Source organism: Callorhinus ursinus, unplaced genomic scaffold (genome assembly GCF_003265705.2).
Source record: "Callorhinus ursinus isolate GAN/ISIS: 27379988/994484 unplaced genomic scaffold, GSC_fseal_2.0 scaffold14, whole genome shotgun sequence".
NCBI classification, from domain to species: domain Eukaryota; kingdom Metazoa; phylum Chordata; class Mammalia; order Carnivora; family Otariidae; genus Callorhinus; species Callorhinus ursinus.
In genome coordinates this window covers 10947695-10972729 of record NW_027397076.1, presented here as the reverse complement: position 1 = coordinate 10972729, position 25035 = coordinate 10947695, and the positions used below count along the sequence as shown (strand labels likewise).

Below are 25035 nucleotides of genomic sequence, written 5' to 3'. Positions count from 1 at the left end.
GCATCCCCGCCAACATCTGTCGTTTCCTGACTTGTTAATTTTAGCCATTCTGACTGGTGTGAGGTGATATCTCATTGAGGTTTTGATTTGGATTTCCCTGATGTCGAGCGATGTTGAGCACTTCTTCACGTGTCTGTTGGCCATTTGGATGTCTTCTTTGGAAAAATGTCTGTTCATGTCTTCTGCCCATTTCTTGATTGGATCATTTGTTCGTTGGGTGTTGAGTTTAAGAAGTTCTTTATAGATTTTGGATACTAGCCCTTTATCTGATATGTCATTTGCAAATATCTTCTCCCATTCTGTTGATTGTCTTTTGGTTTTGTTTACTGTTCCTTTTGCTGTCCAAAAGCTTTTTATCTTGATGAGGTCCCAATAGTTCATTTTTGCCCTTGCTTTCCTTGCCTTTGGCGATGTTTCTAGGAAGAAGTTGCTGCGGCTGAGGTTGAAGAGGTTGCTGCCTGTGTTCTCCTTTAGGATTTTGATGGACTCCTGTCTCACCTTTAGGTCTTTCAACCATTTTGAATCTATTTTGTGTGTGGTGTAAGGAAATGGTCCAGTTCCATTCTTGTGTACGTGGCTGTCCAATTTTCTTAGCACCATTTGTTGAAGAGACTGTCTTTTTTCCATTGGACATTCTTTCCTGCTTTGTCGAAGATTAGCTGACCATAGAGTTGAGGGTCCATTTCTGGGCTCTCTATTCTGTTCCATTGATCTATGTGTCTGTTTTTGTGCCAGTACCATACTGTCTTGATGATGACAGCTTTGTAATAGAGCTGGAAGTCCGGAATTGTGATGCCGCCAGCTTTGCTTTTCTTTTTCAACATTCCTCTGGCTATTTGGGGTCTTTTCTGGTTCCATACAAATTTTAGGATTCTTTGTTCCATTTCTTTGAAAAAAGTGGATGGTATTTTGATGGGGATTGCATTGAATGTGTAGATTGCTCTAGGTAGCATTGACATCTTCACAATGTTGATTCTCCCAATCCATGAGCATGGAACGTTTTTCCATTTCTTTGTGTCTTCTTCAATTTCTTTCATGAGTATTTTATAGTTTTCTGAGTACAGATCCTTTGCCTCTTTGGTTAGATTTATTCCTAGGTATCTTATGGTTTTGGGTGCCATTGTAAATGGGATCGACTCCTTAATTTCTCTCTCTTCTGTCTTGTTGTTGGTGTATAGGAATGCCACCAATTTCTGTGCATTGATTTTATATCCTGCCACTTTACTGAATTCCTGTATGAGTTCTCGCAGTTTTGGGGTGGATTCTTTTGGGTTTTCCACATAAAGTATCATATCATCTGCAAAGAGTGAGAGTTTGACTTCTTTGCCGATTTGGATGTCTTTGATTTCTTTTTGTTGTCTGATTGTTGTGACTAGGACTTCTAATACTATGTTGAATAGCAGTGGTGATAGTGGACATCCCTGCCATGTTCCTGACCTTAGGGGGAAAGCTCTCAGTTTTTCCCCCTTGAGTATGATATTTGCTGTGGGTTTTTCATAGACGGCTTTTATGATATTGAGGTATGTACCCTCTATCCCTCTACTTTGAAGAGTTTTGATCAAGAAAGGATGCTGTACTTTGTCAAATGCTTTTTCTGCATCTATTGAGAGGATCATATGGTTCTTGTTCTTTCTTTTATTAATGTTGAATAACATTAATAAAAGGATGTTATTCAACATCCTTCAACAAGGATGTTGAACCATCCTTGCAGCCCAGGGATAAATCCCACTTGGTCGTGGTGAATAATCCTTTTAATGTACTGTTGGATCCTATTGGCTAATACTTTGGTGAGAATTTTTACATCCATGTTCATCAAGGATATTGGTCTGTAATTCTCCTTTTTGATGGGGTCTTTGTCTGGTTTGGGGATCAAGGTAATGGTGGCCTCATAAAACGATTTTGGAAGTTTTCCTCCCATTTCTATTTTTTGGAACAGTTTCAGAAGAATAGGTATTAATTCTTCTTTAAATGTTTGCTAGAATTTCCCTGGGAAGCCATCTGGCCCTGGGCTTTTGTTTCTTGGGAGATTTTTGATGACTGCTTCAATTTTCTTAGTGGTTATAGGTCTGTTCAGGTTTTCTATTTCTTCCTAGTTCAGTTTTGGTAGTTGTTACATCTCTAGGAATGCATCCATTTCTTCCAGATTATTTAATTTGCTGGCATATAGTTGCTCATAATATGTTCTTATAATTGTATTTCTTTGGTGTTGGTTTTGATCTCTCCTCTTTCATTCATGATTTTATTTATTTGGGTCCTTTCTCTTTCCTTTTTGATAAGTCTGGCCAGGGGTTTATCAATCTTGTTAATTCTTTCAAAGAACCAGCTCCTAGTTTTGTTGATCTGTTCTACTGTTCTTTTGGTTTCTATTTCATTGATTTCTGCTCTGGTCTTTATTATTTCTCTTCTCCTGATGGGTTTAGGCTTTATTTGCTGTCCTTTCTCCAGCTCCTTTAGGTGTAGGGTTAGGTTGTGTATTTGAGACCTTTCTTGTTTCTTGAGAAAGGCTTGTATTGCTATATGCTTTCCTCTTAGGACTGCCTTTGCTGCATCCCAAAGATTTTGAACAGTTGTGTTTTCATTTTCATTGGTTTCCATGAATTTTTTTAATTCTTTAATTTCCTGGTTGACCCATTCATTCTTTAGTAGGATGCTCTTTAGCCTCCATGTACTTGAGTTCTTTCTGACTTTCCTCTTGTGATTGAGTTCTAGTTTCAAAGGATTGTGGTCTGAAAATTTGCAGGGAATGATTCCAGTCTTTTGGTACTGGTTGAGACCTGATTTGTGACCTAGGATGTGATCTGTTATGGAGAATGATCCATGGGCACTAGAGAAGAATGTGTATTCTGCTGCTTTGGGATGGAATGTTCTGAATATATCTGTGAAGTCCATTTGGTCCAGTGTGTCATTTAAGGTCTTTATTTCCTTGTTGATCTTTTGCTTAGTTGATCTGTCCATTTCAGTGGGGGGGGGGTGTTAAAGACCCCCACTATTACTGTATTGTTGTCATTGTGTTTCTTTGCTTTTGTTATTAATTGGCTTATATAAGTGGCTGCTCCCATGTTAGGGGCATAGATATTTACAGTCGTTAGATCTTCTTGTTGGATAGACCCTTTAAGTAGGATATCGTGTCCTTCCTCATCTCTTATTACAGTCTTTGGTTTAAAATCTAATTTGTCTGATATAAGGATTGCCACCCCAGCTTTATTTTGGTGTCCATTTAGCATGGTAAATGGTTTTCCACCCCCTCACTTTCAATCTGGGGGTGTCTTTGGGTCTAAAATGAATCTCTTGCAGACAGCGTATCGATGGGTCTTGTTTTTTTATCCAATCTGATACCCTGTGTCTTTTGAATGGGGCATTTGGTCCATTTACATTCAGGGTAACTATTGAAAAATATGAATTTAGTGCCATTGTATTGCCTGTAAGGTGACTGTTACTGTATATTGTCTGTGTTCCTTTCTGGTCTATGCTGCTTTTAGGCTCTCTCTTTGCTTAGAGGACCCCTTTCAATATTTCTTGTAGGGCTCGTTTCGTGTTTGCAAATTCCTTTAGTTTTTGTTTGTCCTGGAAGCTTTTTATCTCTCCTTCTATTTTCAATGACAGCCTAGCTGGATAGAGTATTCTTGGCTGCATATTTTCCTCATTTAGTGCTCTGAATATATCATGCCAGTCCTTTCTGGCCTGCCAGGTCTCTGTGGATAGGTCTGTTGCCAATCTAATGTTTCTACCATTGTAGGTTACAGATTTTTTCTCCCGAGCTGCTTTCAGGATTTTCTCTTTGTCTCTGAAACTCATAAGTTTTACTGTTAGATGTCAGGGTGTTGACCTATTTTTATTGATTTTTAGAGGGGTTCTCTGTGCCTCCTGGATTTTGATGCCTGTTTCCTTCCCCAAATTAGGGAAGTTCTCTGCTGTAATTTTCTCCAGTATACCTTATGCCCCTCTCTCTTTCTTCTTCTGGGACCCCAATTATTCTAATATTTCGTCTTATGGTATCACTTATCTCTCGAATTCTGCCCTCGTGGTCCAGTAGTTGTTTATCTCTCTTTTCCTCAGCTTCTTTATTTTCCATCATTTGGTCTTCTGTATCACTAGTTCTCTCTTCTGCCTCATTTATCTTAGCAGTTAGAGCCTCCATTTTTGATTGCACCTCATTAATGGCCTTTTTGATTTCGACTTGGTTAGATTTTAATTCTTTTATTTCTCCAGAAAGGGTTTCTCTGATAACTTTCATGCTTTTTTCAAGCCCAGCTAATATCTTTAAAATCATCATTCTGAACTCTAGTTCTGACATCTTACTAACGTCCGTATTGATTAGGTCCCTGGCAGTCGGTACTACCTCTTGTTCTTTTTGTTGAGGTGATTTTTTCTGTCTTGTCATTTTGTCCAGAGGAGAACAGATGAATGAGAGAACAAAATGCTAACAGGGTAACAACTCCCCAGAAAATACACACTAAACAAATCAGAAAAGACCTGAAATCTGGGGAAAAGAAAGGGTAAGGAAGAAAAAAAGAAGAAAAGAAAAAGAAAAAGATAGAAACAAACAAAAACAAAACAAAACAATATGATCAACTATGATCAGGCTGGTGCATAAATCAGTGCCACACATTAGATTTTGGGTGTATTTTGGTCTGTTAGAAGAAAGTGCCTCCCAAAATTTAAAAAAAAGAAAAACTTATATATGTACAAAAATAAAGGCTAATACGATGAAGGGATGGAATATGACTGTAAGAATGAAAATTATATTTTATAAAAGGAATTGATAAGATAAGTTGGTTGGGGCGCCTGGGTGGTTCAGTTGTTGAGCGTCTGCCTTCAGCTCAGGTCATGGTCCCAGCGTCCTGGGATCAAGCCCCACATTGGACTCCCTGCTTGGTGGGAAGCCTGCTTCTCCCTCTCCCGCTCCCCCTGCTTGTGTTCCCTCTCTCGCTGTGTCACTCTCTGTCAAATAAATAAGTAAAATCTTAAAAAAAAAGGTTGAGAAAAGAAAGAGAATTAAAAAAAAGGGAGAGAATGTGATCAGGCAGGAGACTGGAACAAAGCCATACACTAGCGATTGAGGGTATATTTTGATCTGTTAGAAGAAACTGTATCCCGAAATTTTAAAGAGAGAACAACTTATATATATATATATATATATATATATATATATATATATACACACACACACCAAAAATAAGTGTAAGTACTATGAAGGTATAGAATATGACTCTAAAAATGTAAAATAAAAAAGATTTTTTAAAAATAGGGATTAAGGTGATTGGAAAAGGGAAAAAGAAAAATTCAAAAAAAATTTAAAAAATTAACTTTGAAAAATTAAGGAATCATCGGAAAAAAGCCATGAATTCTATGTGCAGTATTCCCGTAGTGCTGGAGTTCTGTTGTTCTCATTGATCCGTAAACTTGGTCTTGGCTGGTGGTTCTTGCTTATCTTCTAGGGGAGGGGCCTGTTGCCATGGTTCCCAGATGTCTTTGCCGGAGGCGGAATTGCCCCACCCTTGCCAAGTCCGGGCTAAGTAATCTGCTCGGGTTTGCTCTCGGGGGCTTTAGTTCCCTGCAAGCTTTCCGTACAGCTTTGGAGGACGAGAGTGAAAATGGCGGTCTCCCAGTCTCCCCCGGAGGAACCGAGAACTCGGCCCCGCTCCTCAGTGCGCCCCCAGAGAAAACCAGTCAATCACTCCCGTCTCCCAGGTCTCCGGCTGCACTCCGTGCTCACCTGGCCTGTGACCGAGCGTTTCTATCTCTGGCAGCCGACCCCGTGTGGAGTCTCCAAACCCAGCAGATACCTGTGGTGCGCTTCTGTGCCGCTCCTCCCCGGGGGGAGGAAGGGGAGTCTCCCCGGACCTGCCGCTTGTTGGGTCCCTGCTGGAGGAGCAGTGGCCCAACTGTGCCGCGGATCACGGTTTATGGCACCCCGGAGCTGAGGGCCCGCGCCTCGGCTCCGTCTCTGCAGCCGGCTTCCCTGCTCTGATTCCTGGGAGCTCTGCCGCACTCAGGCACCCCCGGGCTTCCTGTGATCCCGAGGGTTCTGAGACCACAGTCTCCCATGAGGGTTCCACCCCCCCCACTTAGCCACTGGAGCGACGTCCCTCAGCGGAGCGGACTTCTTAAAAGTTACGATTTTGTGCTCCGTGGCTCTGTCACTTGCCAGAAGCAGCCGACAGAGGCCCCTTCCCCCGCCGTCCATCCGAATATCGCCTTGGATTCACTTCTCTGCACGCACGTCCTACGTTCCAGAAAGTGGTCGCTTTTCTGTCTGTACAATTTTATTTTCCCGCTAGTAGTGTACAGGAGTTCCACTTTCTCCTTGCTAACACTTGTTATTTTCCATTTTTCAAAAAATTACAATCATCTTATTAGGTGTGAAGTGGCATCTCTTTGTGATTTGATTTACATTTGGAATTTGAACATTTTAAAAGATCTTTTCTAGTGAGAGAGGAAGACAGCTTAATACATGAAATGCCTCTTTGTTTGAAAAATCTAGACTAGGTCTTTATTTTCCCTGCTAAAATAAAGCTACCCTAAAATCACCCTTCACTACACATAGTTCCCAATTTTTTACTCTTTGGTCTCTGCATTCCCCTCCTCTTTATTTCTTTTGAACTCTTTTCTGTTAGCATACTCTGATTGTTAGGTCTTTACTTTTTACCACCCAGTACTTAAGACAGCTGCCTATTCCATACTTGCTAAGTTTCCTCTGTCACTCTCCACCATTAATTTTTAAGAATGACCTGTCCTGGGAAGCATTGTAACTATGGTTTCCTTCTTTTGTTCTTGGCCCCTGATGCTGTGCTGCTTACCATCTGTGTGCTTGAAGGACTCTGCCTTCACAATACATATTTATGGCTCCCACTGGAAGCTTTTTTTTTTTTCCTGTACGATGCCTTGGTCTTAAATCACAATGCTACATACATGTTATTATCATTTGGCAAAAACTTCAGAAGAATATATTCAACATTTAAAAATCTTTCAAAAGTTGAAATGCAGCTTGCATTATTCAAAAATAGTTTTTTTGGTTCAAAAATGGGAAAATGATCATAATGGAGTAATTTGATAGCTCTGAAGAGAAATAGAAATAGTTGAGCTAATTTCATTTTAACAAGCCTCTGCTCTGTATTATTTTGATTATCTTCATTTATGAATATCCATTTTTCTCTTTTGAATAAACAAGCATTCAGGAGAACTGCTGTGTATGTTAATTTGGCTAGTCCATTCATTTATTCACGAAGGTTTTATTTCTTCCTAGGCCAGCTTGAGAGATCATCCGTGATAAATTTTTCTTTATAGGAAACATGTTTCAAGATGAGCAATATTTTAAAAGTATGTGTATATTGATTTATATCTTATTTATGACTGTCAATAGTTATGCCAGTTATCAGTAATTGTATTTTTTCAGGACTTAAAAAATTTAGATTCGTTTTGAGTATAGCTTATTTTTAAAAGTATTTTACTTTCATAGATACCTATTTTATGTTGACAGCTTTTTGACATTCATACCAGTGGCTTATTGGCAGAAATCCCTACAGGCCATCATAGCACCATCCAGTATTGTGACTTCTCCCCGCAAAATCATTTGGCAGTGGTGGCTTTGTCCCAGTGCTGTGTGGAGGTGAGTAGTTCATTTACTCTGTGAGGTTGTACCTCTGCCAAGAATGGCCTACTGAAACCATTAACTACTGAGAATGTTTGAGAAATAGTAGAGCATTTTCTTCACAGCATAATGACCTATAGCTTTAGGATATTGAACTATATAGCCAGCTTTATTACTTTAGCAGTGATTGAAGATTTGATTTGATAGTATGACAGGGAATGACAGTATCATTCAGCAAGCATTTGTTGAATGCCTAGCATGTGCCAAGGTCTGGGGAAACAGTGGAATGAACACTTGTTTCCTAGGCAGAAACATGGCATCTCCTAAACAATATGAAAGAAAGGATCTTCTATAAAAGAAAGGATGAGAGATGAGTCCAGTTCAGATTTCTTAGATCACTGAGAAGAAGAAGACGAAAGTTAATTTAGAATTGGTTAACCTAGGATGTTCATTGGTGAGCACTAATGAGTAAAATGACTCTTAAAAATTGCCTGTTAATATTTGTAATTTTGTACTTACCTGATAGATTTTATATTCAGAATCTATACCTGACTGGTCCTGGAAGAATTTCACCCAGTGAATGGCTGTATTAAGTTTTTTCAAAAAGCAGTGAATTGCTGTTTTTTTTTTCCCCCAAAGTTGGATTCGTTTTTCCAAGTTTTATTACTACTTATTCCTTGAGTGGGTCTTACTATCAGGTAATTTGAAGTTCCTTGTGATGACAGTCCAAGAAGGTGGGTATGGGCCTTTATCTGGAAAACAGAGAAATCGACTTGGTTCACAGGCTCTCCTCAAAGGAAGCTTGACTACCGCAAGCACTTCTTTAGTGTTCCGTCCTTATTTCAGCAATTTTTAGCGAGTTTGACGATTTTTTTCCTTATTGCAAAGCTGTTGGGGGAGAGTTTCTGAGCTGTAGTCTGTCAGCATGGAGATAGAGATAAGATGAGAGTGGGTGTGCTCTGTAATCTGTACTTAATTCCAAGTACAGTGCAACTAACACTGAAGAACTTCCCTGCCAAGAATCTACCCATTGGAAGCATAGGCATTAAGTGTGAACAAGCTCCAGTCCTGTTTGAAATGGTGGGAAGCAGTAGGGTGCTGTGGGCAGTGTTCTCTTCAGGGGAGTCTTTGATTTGAAAGTTTCAGATGTGGTAGGAGATCTTACCTGTAGATCCTCAAGGCAGATGTGGTTAGAAATTTCCTCTTTCTGGGTTTTTGTCAGGATTTTAAGGAGTGTTGCTTCTCCACTAGTGCTCCTCCTAGTGGAGGAACAACTCTTCTTTCAGCCTTTCCTGTCACTTCTAAAATCCTGGACCCTCCGCTATTAGAAAGATGCAGGAAACATCGTCTTTTTTCTTAAAATAGGGACCTGGTTTTGGGGGCTCTGAGAAATGATGGGGAAGAACAAGAAGGAAAAAGTGAAGGATTTTCAAGGGAGATTTTTTAGTTATGGAGCCACTTTCATTTCTGGCTTTTAGCTCTGTATGTCCACAGGAACTTGGACTCTAGTGATAAGGCAAAGAAAATGTCATACAATTAATTTATAACCATAGAACTTACTGATTGAAAACCACTGGGCATGTGATGAAGTACTTGTTTTGTCTATGCTTGTTCTGAAATCATAAAGTAGGTCTGTCATTCAGAGTATAATGAGAGGAACTCAGGCACATATGGTACTTCATTAGACTGGAATATATTTGAGTAATTTACAGCAGGGACAAAATACAGCCAGGGTGGCAGACATTGACAGTTCGTAATAAGCATGAATAACAGAAATGTGTACCTGTACAATTAGCATATTCATTTATTGTAGGGTTTTGCCATTAGTTGAAATGAGGATTAGATGACAGTGGAACATAGTCTATTTTTTTATTTAAAAAAATTAAATGCATGATTCCAAATCAAAGATTTTTTTAAAAAATTATTTTTATTTTTTTAAGATTTTTTTTTATTTGTCAGAGAGAGAAACAGAGACAGCACAAGCAGGGGGAGCGGTAGGTAGAAGGAGGGGCAGGCTCTCTGCTGAGCAGGAAGCCTGATGCAGGACTTGATCCCAGGACCCTGGGATCATGACCTGAGCCAAGGTAGATGCTTAACCGGCTGAGCCACCCAGGTGCCCCTATATATACTCTTTTGTAGAAATATGTATGCTCTTTGCTTATTTTCTGTAAACAATATATCCCAGTGACTAGTCATTATCTGGGTGTTTTTACAGTTACATAATATTCCATTATGTAGTTTATTCAGTCAGTTCCCTATTGATGGTCATTTGGGTTGTTTCTAGTTCTTTTACTATTAAAGATAAGATGCAATGAATAATCTTTTGCACAAGTCATTCTGTATTTTTGCTAGCTTGTTTCTGGCCTGTATTCATAGAAGTGAAATTAGTGGTTTACTTTTGCTATATTTAATATTCTTGATATGTTCAAAGTGCTTATGAATGTGATTTCCTATATGCTATGTTTATTCTATAGTTGTGGAATATGGACTCGTGTTTAAAAGTGGCTGATTGCAGAGGACATCTAAGTTGGGTTCATTCTGTGATGTTTTCTCCTGATGGATCATCATTTTTGACATCTTCTGATGACCAGACAATCAGGGTGAGAAATATTAAGATTTTCATTTTAGACATTTGTTGATGTCTATGTCTAACAAACTAAGAAATTAATGAGTAGTATTGGAATTAAAACAAAAAAATACTAGATTAATATTTATCCTTGAAAATTGCTGTTATATGGACTATAACAGTCTTATTCATCCCATACATGTTCATTTAGTATTACCACGAGCCAGGTGCTTAGAGAAGTCCAATGATTAAACTATATTTTGGTTAATTTAAATATATTACTAGGTAATATATTGACTTAATTTTTGACTCTTTTCTCCACTTTAAATTTCCATATCTAATTACTTGCCAATTCTAATGGATTCTGCCTTTCCATTTTCTGTCATTTATTTCTACTATTTATTTATTTATTTATTTTAGAGGGGGGAGAGAGACAGAGGTGGGGGGCGGGGAGGAAAAGAGGGAGAGGAAGAGAGAGACTCTTAAGCAGCCTCCATGCCCAGTGCAAGCCCATTGCAAGCCCATCTCACAACCCTGAGATCATGACCTGAGCTGAAATCAAGAGTCAGACACTTAACCAACTGAGCCACCAGGTGCCCCTATTTCTACTTTTTCATTTCAAGTTTAGGTGCTCATTACATGTTGCCTCTCTCTCTCTCTTTTTTTAAGATTTTATTAAGTAATCTCTGCACCCAACAGGGGGCTCGAACTCACAGTCCAGAGATCCAGAGCCACAAACTGTACTGACTGAGCCAGCTAGGCACCTCAGCATGTTCCCTCTCTTAATGTATTAGTCTTTGCCACAGTCTTTTCTTTTTTGGTTTTCTACATGTTGCTTCTAAGATATTGTCTTCGTGTACAATATAGTCATGTCATTTTTGCTCAAAAACAGATAGTGGTTCCCTTATCTACTAAAAATAAGTAGGTACTCCTAAGTTTACACTGAACTTCTCCACAGTATGGCCTCATTCTGCTTCAGTCTTTCTTTTGGTTTATTCCTACAGATAGCCTACAGTGGACTGCTCACATTTTCCCAATACCCGTAGTTCCCTGCTTCTTTTGCTTATGTGGTCTCTTATGTTTGGAATACCCTGTTTCCCTGTCTCTCTTCTTGTTGAAATGTTAACAATCCTACAAGTTCCCCCAAGTCTTCTGCAGAGCCCTTCCTAGTATTCCATTTGGGGGAATGCCTCTCTCCTTTAATGTCATATAACTCTGTGTCCTTTTCTTATGGTACTTAACCAAATTCTACTTTGAGTTTAAGTACAGATTTGCTTTACTTCTCACCTTCAGTACTCCACTACTCCTCCAACTTGTTCACACGTCTTCAATTGTAAGGTCCATGAGGCCAGGGACCCGGGTTTATCCGTGTGGCATCTAATATAGTATTTTATACACAATGTAACTACAGTTTTTTTAGTATTTACTGTATGCTAGACATTGTGCGAAGTACTGTACTTATGTTTTCTAATTCTCACAGCAGTCCTTTTTGCAGCTGAGGAAACAGTCACAGGAAGGTTATGTCAGTTCTGCTTAAAGTGCCAGTCTCAATAAATGAACCAGAATGTAATTCATCTCACTGCTTCCTTCATCAAGAAAGTCTTGTTAAAAAAAGATGAATCATATCACTAAGCATACGGCTAACAGTTTGTTAGTGATATAGTTGATTTACATTCTGGTACAGGCTCCTTATCTTGGCATCAGACAGTTTGAGGACTTGTAGGAGTTCTTACTTTGAGTAACACTGGGTTAAGTAACCTGCCCAAAGTCACAATTTTAGGTGGAACTAGAGTTCATACTTGGGGTATTTTGGCTCTAGCACCCATTACTCTTAATACTAACTACTACTTATTATAGCATGTAACTAACAAATATTTGTTGTTGAATTATAATCTAATAATTGAAAATTTTCTAGCATCATAGGTATTTTGAGTATGAAGCATGTTTTGTATCTTGCTTTAAGACTCTAAGCCTTCTCTTTACATATTTCATGATACGGTTATCTTATTTTAGTTTTTTAATCTCTTAATTAGCTCTGGGAGACAAAAAAAGTATGTAAGAATTCTGCTATTGTGTTAAAGCAAGAAATAGATGTTGTGTTTCAAGAAAATGAAGTGACGGTTCTTGCAGTTGACAATATAAAACGTCTGCAGGTGAGTATTTTTTAGAAAACAATTGGAAAAATTGTTTTGATTGAACTCACAATTCACATTTTTCTTGTTTGGTTTTGAACTTGGGATCAGGCATAATTGTGTAGTATCTAACAGGTGCTCAGTAGGCATCAGTTGAATAAATATGTGGGTTTTGAGCTGAGGTACAAATATGCTTGTATTTAGAAGTAAAAAAAAAAGTGATACCTCATCTCACTTCATTCCTGTCCTGTTGGTATCTATGATCACATTCCTTGATTTGCATGGAGTCCAGGAGGAGAACTTGAGACAGACTGAGGGTAGGACAAAGCTTAACAAGCTCTAAAGCTGTAAAGCTCAGCTTGATGTCATGGAAAGAACAGTGACTGTTCACTCAGGAGGTACAGGTACAGCTTAAGCTTTACTGTCAGCTAGTTTTATATGATGTTTGAGTAAATTGTACACTTCTCTGAGCCTCACTTTCTTCACCTGTAAGGTCCTTTTTATGTTCCAGAAGTCTGAGCTGGTTATAGGGTGAAGGTGGAATCCAAATTCTGGAGACAGATATGTGGAAGTAAACGGTCTATGGCATGTGGTTATTTCTCCTTGTCTACTGTCAGGGGTCAGAGTCAAGGTGTGAGACACCCCTTGTTCTATATTTTACACATTGTACTATCATCCTTAGTATGTTGATGTCGGGCTCCTAATGCCCTGTGTTTCTGGGATGAATTGGGATCTGGAATTGAATGTTAATGCCTTGTTACTGATTTTTAGCAGACTTGGGATATTTTTCATTGCAGCTTTCTTGTCAAATTCAGTGTCCTCATGCTTGTATTTACCTTTACTAAATTTGTGCAACCTTTCTTTAAAAGTTGTAACTGTGAGACTTCAAAAAGAAGTCTTCTGACTATAAAAATATCATTCTATATCAGTGATTGTGGGAGAGTTTAGGGGATAGTTATAAACTTGACAGTAGTTCCATTTAAGTGAACAAAACATTTTTTAGTCACTACTTAGGAAAATATGGAAATTGATTTTTGAGAGAAAGAAGATAAATTCAGCTTTTAGCAGTTCAGTCTTCATTTTGAATGTCTAATAGATCAGAATCTGCTGGGTAAGATATTGTAAAATAAAGCGTACCTTGATTGATACCCTATAATCTTTGTACCTGAAACAGATATGACTGCTTATTTCATGTTGAAAAATGATTTAAGACTTTTAGATTGTAACAGAGAGGTAGCTGACAATTGATTGAAGCTTGAGATGTAGTTTCCTGGGTCACATGTTTTATCGAGTGATGAGACAACTTTACTAATGAAATGTAAAAAAATAATTAACATTGGTACATATTATGAAATTAGGTAGTCTTAGTTTAAGCATTTTAAGTCCAGTCACCCAAATTATGCTTATAGGTTCTTCTCCAAAGCTCCCTTCTCCCCCACTCAGAAAGATAAAGAATTTTAATTTATACTGTTTTGTGAGTGATTTAGAGGATATAAAACCCATTTTTATTTGAATATGGCTTTTTATGTATCCTCAGTCCTGTTTCACTAGCCCCCTTGAAAAATGTCTGAAAACTGTACTTTAACAAACGATAGCCCTATTAAAATGGGCTTTGTGAAGAAATGGAAAACCGGGTGTGGAGCTAGTGTGGGATTATAAATCAGGCAGCTGTGTCTCAGGTGGTGGGCACAGTAGCTGCTTTTTAAACCTTTTAAAGCTCATTTTATTTTATGAAAATGTATTTGAACCACAAAAGTGAAATGAAATGAAGGCGTGAAGTGCTAAATGCAGCTGCTGAGACTAAGATAGGGCTTTGTTGTTCCCCTGGGAGCTCTTGTTGGTTATTTTCTGTTTCATTTTATTTTTTCAACTGAAGTCTGTTCTAAAGAACAGAAATTGCTCTTGTAGCCTAATAACTGTGCGTTATTTTTCATTAGCTCGTTAATGGAAAAACAGGTCAGATTGATTATCTGACTGAAGCTCAAGTTAGTTGCTGTTGCCTAAGTCCACATCTTCAGTACATTGCATTTGGAGGTGAAGATGGAGCCATTGAGGTATTCCATTCTAGTCTTCAGAGTCCTTCTGTGCAGGAGAGTTATTTATTTAAAATTAATTATGTTGTCTGGCATTGTAGCTTATACTAAAGAAATCATTCTGTGGTATATGAGTCATTCTTCTGTTAGACTAAAATTAATCTTACAATCCTGTTGATGGTATATTTTTCAAATTGCCTTTACTACTGTTTCTCAGACTTTTTGTCTTTTTGTGTTCTTACTCTCTACCTAGTTGTTTTGCTGTTCTCCAAGTATATCAAACACTCTCGGAGATTTAGCTCTCTGTGCAAAGAGCACTTTTTTCTCTTCTTAGCCTTTGGTTTAAGTTTCCATTTTGGTACTGATTAAGGTTCATTGGGAATGTTTGTGCAGGATTGCCTTGTGCTTACCTGTTTCAACAACACTTTGTGTTCTACTTTTGGTATAAGAAGTATAATATTATACTTCTAATAGGTATGGTATTAGTATGGTATTAGTATGGTATTACAAGTATACCTCTTTACCACTTGAAATCCTTTACTTTTTAAAGAAGACCAAATAAATTTTAACAAATGCAAAAATATAATAAAAATGATTTTATCACAAAAGCACATTGTCTTTAGCTGTATAATAGTTTTTCAAAGAACATTGGTTCCTTCTCTCACTTTTTCTCACCCAAACTTTTTGGAACTATTTCTTAATTTATTAATTGTGGCACTAGCCATATTTATTTTACTTTGGATTTATTTTCATAAGGAAATACACAAATATTCTCTAGTCTATATTGCTCCACAAAGAGGAGACTATGTGTTTATATGCAAAGTAAAGAAGGAAGCATTTAGAAAGTGATGTCAATGTTGTTATACATTTGGCCTTTGTGGCATGGATTCAGCGTTAAGGTTTTTTGTGTTTTGTTTTTTTCATTGTGAAGATGGGTGCTGTTCTGAAAAAAAGTATATTGTGTTTAACTTTAAGCAAGGGATGGTTATACATTTACGAGTGAACCTTAGTCTTCCCTCTCAGTCTCATCTCTCAAACTGGTGTATATTATTATTGATTCTTAAAGCACCTTTGCTTGCCCCTTTTCTTTTTACCTTGTTGCCAAAACAGGTCTACATTCTTTTTGTTTTTACTAAGTGTCTTGAAATGGGCCATACAGATAGTTTAAGGAAATAATTCACAAAACACACATGTGCCTCATCCATATCCCTGTCCTCCTCAAAGTCATCAAATAATATAAATACTATATAAATGAATCATATGAGATTACCAATGTTTGACTGTTTAACCTGTGAAATGGCATTTTCATGTGGTTGGGCCCTAGTATCAAATAATAACAGCTAACATTTTTGGGTGTTTATCAGTTTCTCTCATGGAATTATTTTAACACCCTGGATGTTGGGTGTTGTTACTCCTGTTTTACAGATGCCTAAACTCCTAGTTTCCACAACTTTCATTAAATCAGTAAGTGGCAGAGCTATAATTCAAACCCTGGGTCTCTGAGCCGCTGTGCTCAATAGGAATGCTAGCCTGCCTTTGCCCTGTAGCAATTGTAAGATTGTCCTGCTCAATGGGGAAGGCTCTCACTCACAGTTTCCCTTTGCTTTCTAAAGGGGCCTTTTATTAGACATGCAGGTTAGGTTTGAATTGCTACAATGTCCTATTTTAGCATCATTTGTATTTTCCTTAGACTTCCTTGAGTACATTTAATTTGGGCAAAAGAACTTGTTTTGTTTTGGTGAGTTCACTTGAAAGCCTTTTTGACATAGTCATAAGTTTTTGAGTTCTGTTACCACTTTCTTAAATCTCTGCATTTGGCATATTAGTCTTTATTTATTTATTTAATTTATTTAATTTATGTATGTATGTATTTGACAGAGGGAGACACAACGAGAGAGGGAACACAAGCAGGGGGAGTGGGAGAGGGAGAAGCAGGCTTCCCGCAGAGCAGGGAGCCCGATGCGGGGCTCGATCCCCAGGACCCTGGGATCATGACCTGAGCTGAAGGCAGACGCTTAATGACTGAGCCACCCAGGTGCCCCGTCCCCCTGGCATATTAGTCTTTAGCCCTTATAAGTCTTCTCAGTGTACTTCCCCAGCCTGTTCATATCCTCTTTTCTGTTACCTGTTTCCCTCATTATCCCCTATCTTTCCTCGTCTGTGTTTTATAAAGAGCTTGCCTTGTCTCTCATCCAGAATTTTTTTCTTTCTTCTCTCTCATCCATCTTAAATGTCATTTCCTTTTTGGAGGCTTAGTCCAGGCTGCCACTTGTTTGATGAATTGGGTAGTTGAGTTCTCAGAAGAACCACTGGTTCCTGCTGCTATCTGGTCATTCTAGTGAGTGTTTTATTTTAGAGAGAGAGAGAGAGAGAGATTGTGTGTGTGCACGTGCGCATGCGCACGCACGTGCGCATATACTTGTGTGTATGTATGTACCATTCATTTGTGTGTCTTTAATTAAAATGGAAGTCCTATGAGATGAAAATTTTATACCCTCTGTAGTCTAATTTTAACTTAATGTCTTTGGGGTGTAATGGCTGGGTGTTGCTGAATTTCTTGGTACTAATTTTCTGTGCTTTTCTATTTTGAAGATTTTAGAGCTCCTAAACAACAGAATCTTCCAATCCAGGATTGGACACAAGAAAACTGTGCGGCACATCCAGTTCACAGATGATGGGAAGACTCTTATTTCAAGCTCTGATGATTCTTCAATTCAGGTGAGGGGAAGGATTAACTTCCAACATATGTAATGCTGACTGTAGCAAGGAACACTTTGGTTGTGGCTCAAATCTGGTGTGTATTTTAAACATTTCTTTAAGATCCTATTACTTTGGCCATACATTCAGGTTATGCACATAGATTTAGATGAAACCCATTCATGTTTCATATTTTTCTGTGGGTGAGGCAGACAATTTGACTTGTGAACGAACCCTCTACTGGAAGGTTGTTTATTTTGAAGATCAAGGAATCATTTGAGTTCCCCTGCCTGCCTTGGTATTGGATTTGTATCAGTTAAATATACTTTTTTGCCAAACTTATATGATTTCTTTTTACTTTTCTTGATAGTAGTAAAATCTGATTGAAATAATTTTTTTTTTAAGAGAGCGAGAGTGTACGCATGCTAGCGGGGGAGGGGCAAAAGGGGTGGGAGAGAGAGAATCCCAAGCAGGCTCCACACTGAGCACAGAGCCCATCTCGGTGCTTGATCTCATGATCCTGAGATCATGACCTGAGCCAAAATCAAGAGTCGGATGCTTAACCAACTGAGACACCTAGGGGCCCCGCTGATTGAAATAATTTTATTCTTTTAAGGATAAGATGTTAATTATAGGGATGAAGTCTGTGAAAAAAGAATAGTTTGTCATAATGAATGATTATGGATATAGAGGCATTAAGCCTACTATATGTTCTTTAAAAATTAACTTTGTTTTTATCAAAGTTCCAATGCACATACTTTTAAAACTTAGGTAGTATTACAAAGCTCATTATGGAAAATAGACCACCCCCATTACTCATTCTCCAGAAGCACCGCTTTTAGCTTCTAGATATTTCTTTTGATATTTACCTTCATGCCCCCATATCCCATGCTTATAATGTTACCAATTTCTATGTTTGAGAATTTACTAAAAATTAAGATGAACATACTAAGATGAAAATTTAGCTTTTTTTCATTTCCCACCTGTGTTACCTTTGACATGTGCACACACCCTTTTATCAATCCCATTATCCTAATACAATTATAATAAAATTTTGTTTAGGTCATTAGTGTCATTATAACTAAGTAGACTAAGTATACTATGAATGTGTTTTCTGCCTTAATGCAGTTTAGGACAGTTCTACCCTTGACTGGATGTGGTTTGCAATTATTTTACCCTAAAACTTTGAAGACTTTGTTCCATTTTCTCCCAAGGTTCCAAAGCTCACTCATATTGATAAGTCTGAAGCCATTCTGATTCCTAATCTTTTTCTCTGGAAGATTTTAGGATCTTCTCTTTATTCCTAGAATTTTGAAATTTCATGATGTTGTGCCTTGGTGTGTATTTGTTTTATTCATTGTTTTAGACATTCATGATCCCTTCTCAGTGTGGAAACCTAACATTTTTCAATTCAAATAAACTTGAATTTTTTTTCTTTGCTCCTTCTCCATCCCAGTATGCTTTCTTTTTCTGTAAAAACCATTATTCAGATATTGGATCTCCTGGACTTTTCGTGTAATTTCCTTTTTCTACATTTCATCATTTTATTTTTATTTATTTATTTATTTTTATTTTTTTAAAGATTTTATTTATTTATTTGACAGAGAGAGAGACAACGAGAGAGGGAACACGGGGGGTGGGAGAGGGAGAAGCAGGCTTCCTGCCGAGCAGGGAGCCCCATGTGGAGCTCGATCCCAGGACCCTGGGACCATGACCTGAGCCAAAGGCAGACACTTTTAACGACTGAGCCACCTAGGTGCTCCAACATTTTATCATTTTAAGCTGTGCTTTATTTTCTTCAGCTTTCTCTTCCAGCCCTTTCATGGAGCTTTTCATTCTACCATTTATTTATGTATATATGTATGTATATATGTATTTATTTATTTAAGATTTTATTTATTTGACAGAGACACAGCGAGAGTGGGAACACAAGCAGGGGGAGTAGGAGAGGGAGAAGCAGGCTTCCCATGGAGCAGGGAGCCCGATGCAGGGCTCAATCCCAGGTACCTGGGTTCATGACCCGAGCCGAAGGCGGACGCTTAACGACCGAGCCACCCAGGCGCCCCTGTATGTATTTATTGAGAGGGTGCACGAGCTGGGGCAGAAGGAGAGGGAGAGAGAGAATTTTAAGCAGGCTCCACACTCAGTGCAGAGCCCAACACGGGGCTCGATCCCACAATCCTGAGATCATGACCTGAGTCAAAATCAAGAGTTAGATACTTAACCAACTGAGACATCGGGCGGCCCTCATTTCTACTATTTTTAATGCTGAAGAGTCCATTCTTATTCCTTTTTTTTTTTTTTTAGATTTTATTTATTCATTTGACAGAGAGATAGTGAGAGCAGGAACACAAGTGGGGGAGTGGGAGAGAGAGAAGCAGGCTTCCCACGGAGCAGGGAGCCCAACAAGGGACTCGGTCCCAGGACCCTGGGATCATGACCTGAGCCGAAGGCAGACGCCGAACGACTGAGCCACCTAGGCGCCCCTCCATTCTTATTCCTTTTGAAGAACAATGTGTTCTTGTTTCATGGATGTAATATCTTCTCTGAGAATGGATGGATATATAAATAATAATATAAATTATATATAAATAATTTTTTCCTCAAAATTTAATTTTCATGCATAGTTGCTATTTCTTCCAAGGTGTTTTTTTCTGTGTGGTTGTTTTGGCCTCTTGTTTTAAAGGTCTTCCTCAGCTGTGTGGTGATCACTCTTAAAGTGGACACTAAAAGGCTGATTGAAAGCTCTGTGTGTTGACTGAGACCTTTTCTGAAAAACGATCTGGATGGGGAATCTTTGCTGTCAGTATCTTTAGGTCTTTTGTCCTGGTCTTGTCAGATTCCTAGAGAGGAATCTTATGGTGTTTCTGCCTGGAGGTTATAAATCTGGTTGACAGGTTCTTAGAGCTAAGTGGGGAAGAGAACTAGGGGTAGGTGTAGTGTCTCCTTGTTTATTTATTTTATTTTTTATTTTTAAAAGGATTTTATTTATTTATTTGACAGAGACACAGCGGAGAGAGGGAACATAAGCAGGAGCAGTGGGAGAGGGAGAAGCAAGCTCTCCACTGAGCAGGGAGCCTGATGCGGGGCTTGATCTCAGGACCCTGTGGTCATGACCTGAGCTGAAGGCAGATGCTAAATGGCTGAGCCCCCCAGTGTCTCAGCCCCAGTGTCTCCTTTTTTAGTGTGTAAACCTTCATTTGATCCGCCTGTTCTCAAAACTGTAATTCTGTCCTCCGTTGTGCTGGTGCCCTTTAATTCAGTCTTCCTTCTGGTTTGCTCTCATTGTTTGGAGGAACATTTTCTGCACTTTACTCTTTTCTCATAGTCACTTTGTTTGTATTCAATGACTGTTCTTTCCTTTTTCACACAAAATTAGTTTTCCTGAACTCCTTGAAGGAGTGGGGAAGGCCAACATTTCTAGCTTTGTAGGTCTCCGGCTCCTCTTCCTGTTTTCAGAAAGCATTAAAATATGGCCTTGTTCTTATGATATTGCTTTGCACTGTTTCCTTCTTTTATTTTTATTTAGACCTTCCCTTTCTTTTGCTGCCATTATCCTGTTCTACTCAATTTGGATTCTATTGCCAGCAGTTTCTCCTCATTATCACAGGATTGTTCTGGTTAATTTGGAGAGTTCATAGGTCCCAGACTGGTCTAGGCCTTCCAGACTGTACTGTAGTTGCTTTGACTCAGTGTCTGTTGCTGCTCTCCCGTTGGTCCACCGTACTTCCCAGTGAATGTCACTTGGCTGTTTTGGAATTCTCTTGTTTTTAGTTCTGTCAGACTCTCCGTGCTGTTCTCTGATCCTTCCCATATAGTTGCTGGGATGCAAGTCTTGCAGCTCTCAGTTTGTCCCTACTTAGTTGTATCTTGGGGTTTGTGGGGATACTTTGTCAGTATCAACAACATGGTCTTTTTGTCTGTGCATTTTTGGTTTTGCTCTTTTAATTTCTTTGTCTGCTTTTAATAGAGGCTTCAGGGAGATTAAAAAAAACTATGCCTGCATGGTTGCCATCTTCCCATAATTCCTAATAGTTCTGGTCCTCGCCCCACCCTCACTCCTACCTCTGATGTCCTCAGTGACCTCAGTTTCTGAGAATTTGGTGAGTTCTCTAGTGTCAGTTTTGTTGCTTTTGTCTTTCTCTAATGCTTTTAGGATTCTATTTTCTTGGTTCTGTTAAGTCATTTACGATTCTGCTTTTCGGACTCCAGCATTTTTTTGTTTTTAAAGATTTTATTTATTTACTTGTCGGAGAACACTCACGTGCACACAAACACAAGCAGGGGGCATGCTGGCAGAGGGGGAGAAGCAGGCTCCCCGCTGAGCAGGGAGCCCGATGCGGGACTCGATCCCAGGACCCTGGGATCATGACCTGAGCTGAAGGCAGATGCTTAACGACTGAGCCAGCCAGGTGTCCCAGGCTTCAACATTTTGTTGTCTTCATTCCCATTCTCTTGATTTTGTCATTGTAGTAGGGTTTTAGAAGTGAAGGAGATATAAATGCATATGTTCAACAGAAGTTACTGAGTGTTCTTTTATTTAATATATCTGTGTGTGTGTGTGTGTGTGTGTGTATGTGTGTATTTCCTATCGTAGCAATATTTATAGTATTAAAAACTGTTTAGACAGGGCACCTGGCTGACTTAGAAGAGCATGCAACTCTTGATCTCGGGGTTGTGAATTCAGGCCCCACATTGAGGGGAGAGATGACTTAAATAAATGTTAAAAAAACTATTTTGAAAAAATCTTTTTATGTTATATCTTTGTGAGTTCTGTATGATTGGAATGAAATTTGGTTTCAGTGCAGGCTCCCATGATACTGGTGTATTAGCTGTGAAACTCAGCTTGATTTTCACCTTTCTTCCTCTCCAGATGGCTTTGAAATGGGTAAAACTGAACTACATCTGATGGAATTCTGCTGAGACATTGTATACTGTATAGTTTTTCTGTCAGAAGCTAAATTCGTAGGTTTAATGACCTGCTTGAACATCAGATATTCTCAGCCAGGGGGAGAAATAATTTCTAGGAATATTTTTAGGATCAGAGTTAGATTATTTTTAGAAATATGAGTTAAGTGGTGTTTCATCCTCTTTTTCTGCTCTACCCAGAATACTTTTTAATGTACTTACTTACATTTAAAGTGTTTTAATGAGTATACATTCATGTAATAAAACTCTTGGTGGGTATTTCCAAGAATTGACTGGTTGGGTTTTTATTTTAATTTTCTAGTAAATAATTAATTGGAAGTTTGTCTCCCCCCTGCCCCCCCACAGCTTTGTTGAGGTGTGACAAAAATGTATATATGTTTTGGATGTACATGATGTTTTGATATAATATGTACACATTGTGAAGTAATTACAGTGATTAAGTTAATTAACAAATCTACACATATGTCACATAGTTACCGTTTTGGAGGTTTATTTTATTCGTCTTTGTATCTCCAGCATGCCTGCCTGGAATTTAGTAGGAGTTCAGTAAATCTTTGTTGAGCTGAACTAAAGTTAATGCCAAGATTTGTAAAATCAACTCACCTGTTTATAGCATCTGGAGTTGTGAAAATTGAGGTCTACCTTTGGTAGCTTTTGATCCTTTCTCTTGAGATAAATAAAGCCCAAGTAGTAGCCGTGTTCACCTGAGCCAATGTATGAGAATATGTTGACTCTTGCAGGTATAAGAAGATTATTCAGGATTTTTAAAATTTAAATTTTACTGTTTATACCATTGAAAAAATTCCATAGTGTATATACATTGCAAAAATTATAGCTAATGGTAGAGACATCCCCAAACTCAACCTTAATACATTTGGCTAATGCTGGTGAAAGTTCAGCTGTTAATGTAAGGTGATTCCATTAGTACAGTGTGTTTGAGTCCAACAAAAAAGGTGTCCCTGTCATCACTGCCTTATCAGAAAGCTTCTGCAACAAAAACTGCTAAGGCTATTCTTAATCTTCCCTTAGTGATTGTCAAATTTTGTATTCCATCTACTCAGGAACGCTCCCTGACTTCTTGATGTGGAGGGCAGCAGTAAGAACCTAAGTCAGGATTGAACACTGAATCAGACACAGCTGGGAATGACAGTGCTGGTCACTCAGGAAGAGCTGTTAATAGTAGCCACTGATTCTTTAGTCCCAGTAAAGCCAGAAAGTAGAAGAGAGCCAGAAAGTTCCTAGAGGAAAGGGTGTAGGGTATTTTATGTTTAGTCACACTGAGTGCCTTTCCTTTCTGATATGATATGGGGAGGCAGAAAGCTTCTGTTTCTTCCCCTTCCCCCAGCATGTCTCTTTGAGTTCTTGAGATGCTGAAATTCCTAATTCATTCTCTTTAAAGCTCCTCTCACTTCCAGCTCCTTTTCTAGGATCCCCTTGTCCTCATACAGATACCCTGCTTCTAATATCCCACTTCTGTGAATGCACACTTGGAGACAGAGAGATCTGAGGGCCAGGGCTCCGTGGGGAGGGTGACTGCTAAGTGTGTAGCCTAAAGGAGTAAAGAAAGAGGGTAAGAGAAGTGTCATTTCTTTTACAGTTTGCTTAAAAACATTTCTAATGTTGAACCTTCACCAGTCAAAAACTTGACCCAGAATATCACTAATGTGCATACCTGTGGTGGTTGCTGGTTTTTCTTTTTTTATTCCTGATGTTAAAAAATAGAAGAAAATTCTGTTCCAGTCTGCCTGATTTCCCATAGCTCAGAAACCCACCTTCATTAGGCCCACTGGGGTTTTTTTTTTTTTTTTTTTCAATATCTTCCCACTTTTTTTCCCTGGATTTCTTTTACATATTCTGTATTTCAGCCAGATTGAACTATGAACTAGTCCCCATAATCTTGACATGTTTTCCTGTTGCTCTGCTTTAACTCAAGCATTCATTTCCTTTATTTGAAATGCCCTTCTCAGGTTGTGAATCATACTTCCAGCCCATACCTCAAGCCTACTTTGAATGTACTGTCTCCATCATTTCAATTTCTTCTCCTCCCCTGTGCCTGAGGAATTCTTCCTGGAGCTTCATGTGAAAAATAATGTACTATATCACTTCTTTGGTCAGTTTGAGGATTACATTAGGGAATAGCTAATAGCTAAGATCTCTGAAACTTAGAAATTCCATGACTTGGTTTGAAGCTGCTCTGGTCACCCTGACCTTCCCTGGCAGGAGGGCCAGTAGGATTCAGTAGTTTCAGTGGAGCTAGAATCTTCAGTCTTGGCCTAGCATGTGGTGGGGCTTAGGAAATTGAATATGTAATAGGGATAATTTTCTCTGGAAAATTTAATCAGATGGTGAGCTCACTAGCATATTGTGGCTTTTCTCTATCTTCTGTTATCATTAACTGCTCTCCAAGCAAGTGAAGAAAATGAATTTTATTTAGGAGGAAAAGTATTTTATTTTACTCCTGGTCAAGGTAATTAATCCCAGCTTTTCTTCTTTCTATAAAATGGGAATACCGTATTCTTTCTTGGTACTCTTCTTTGTTTTACCGAAATGCCATGAGGGCAAAAGATGTTAGGCAGTTGAGCACATACTACCACACTCCTCCAATGGGATATCATGAGGAGAGGGTTATAACAGACTTATTTCTTTGATATTCAGGTATGGAATTGGCAATCAGAAGAATATGTCTTTCTACAAGCCCACCAGGAAACAGTGAAAGACTTTAAGCTCTTGAAAAATTCAAAACTGCTTTCCTGGTCATTTGATGGAACAGTGAAGGTAATCTGAAGCACAGGTTGCCTTTTTTAATAAGTATTCTAATATTGTAATGATTATGTTTTGAAAGCTGAAAGAAGATGGATAGTAAGTGACTACTCAAATTTTTAGATTTGTTTTCTTATGCCTGTTTTCTGTTTACTACTGTCACCTACATCTCCTGTGTATTTATGAGCATCCTTACTAAAGGGCACTTAAAGAGGTAGGAACAACCAGTGTGCTAAAGCTCTTGTTTTATAGATATGTATTCTAGATGATTATGCTCAGTAATACAAAATGTTCTTAAAAGTGTCAACTTCTGAATTTTTTTTGAAG

At 38.5% G+C, this 25035-nt stretch overlaps 1 protein-coding gene across 5 annotated transcripts in view; it reads left to right on the top strand.

Moving 5' to 3' along the window:
• Positions 1 to 25035, top strand: part of APAF1 (apoptotic peptidase activating factor 1) — a 90946-nt gene that overhangs the window by 54871 nt on the left and 11040 nt on the right. For all 5 annotated transcript variants that reach the window (XM_073900459.1, XM_025882345.2, XM_025882344.2 and 2 more), the window contains 6 exons: positions 7481 to 7609; positions 10066 to 10191; positions 12191 to 12310; positions 14227 to 14343; positions 16915 to 17040; positions 24604 to 24723. In XM_073900459.1, the coding sequence (XP_073756560.1) occupies positions 7481 to 7609; positions 10066 to 10191; positions 12191 to 12310; positions 14227 to 14343; positions 16915 to 17040; positions 24604 to 24723 (738 nt within the window). The remainder of the gene's footprint in view (positions 1 to 7480; positions 7610 to 10065; positions 10192 to 12190; positions 12311 to 14226; positions 14344 to 16914; positions 17041 to 24603; positions 24724 to 25035) is intronic.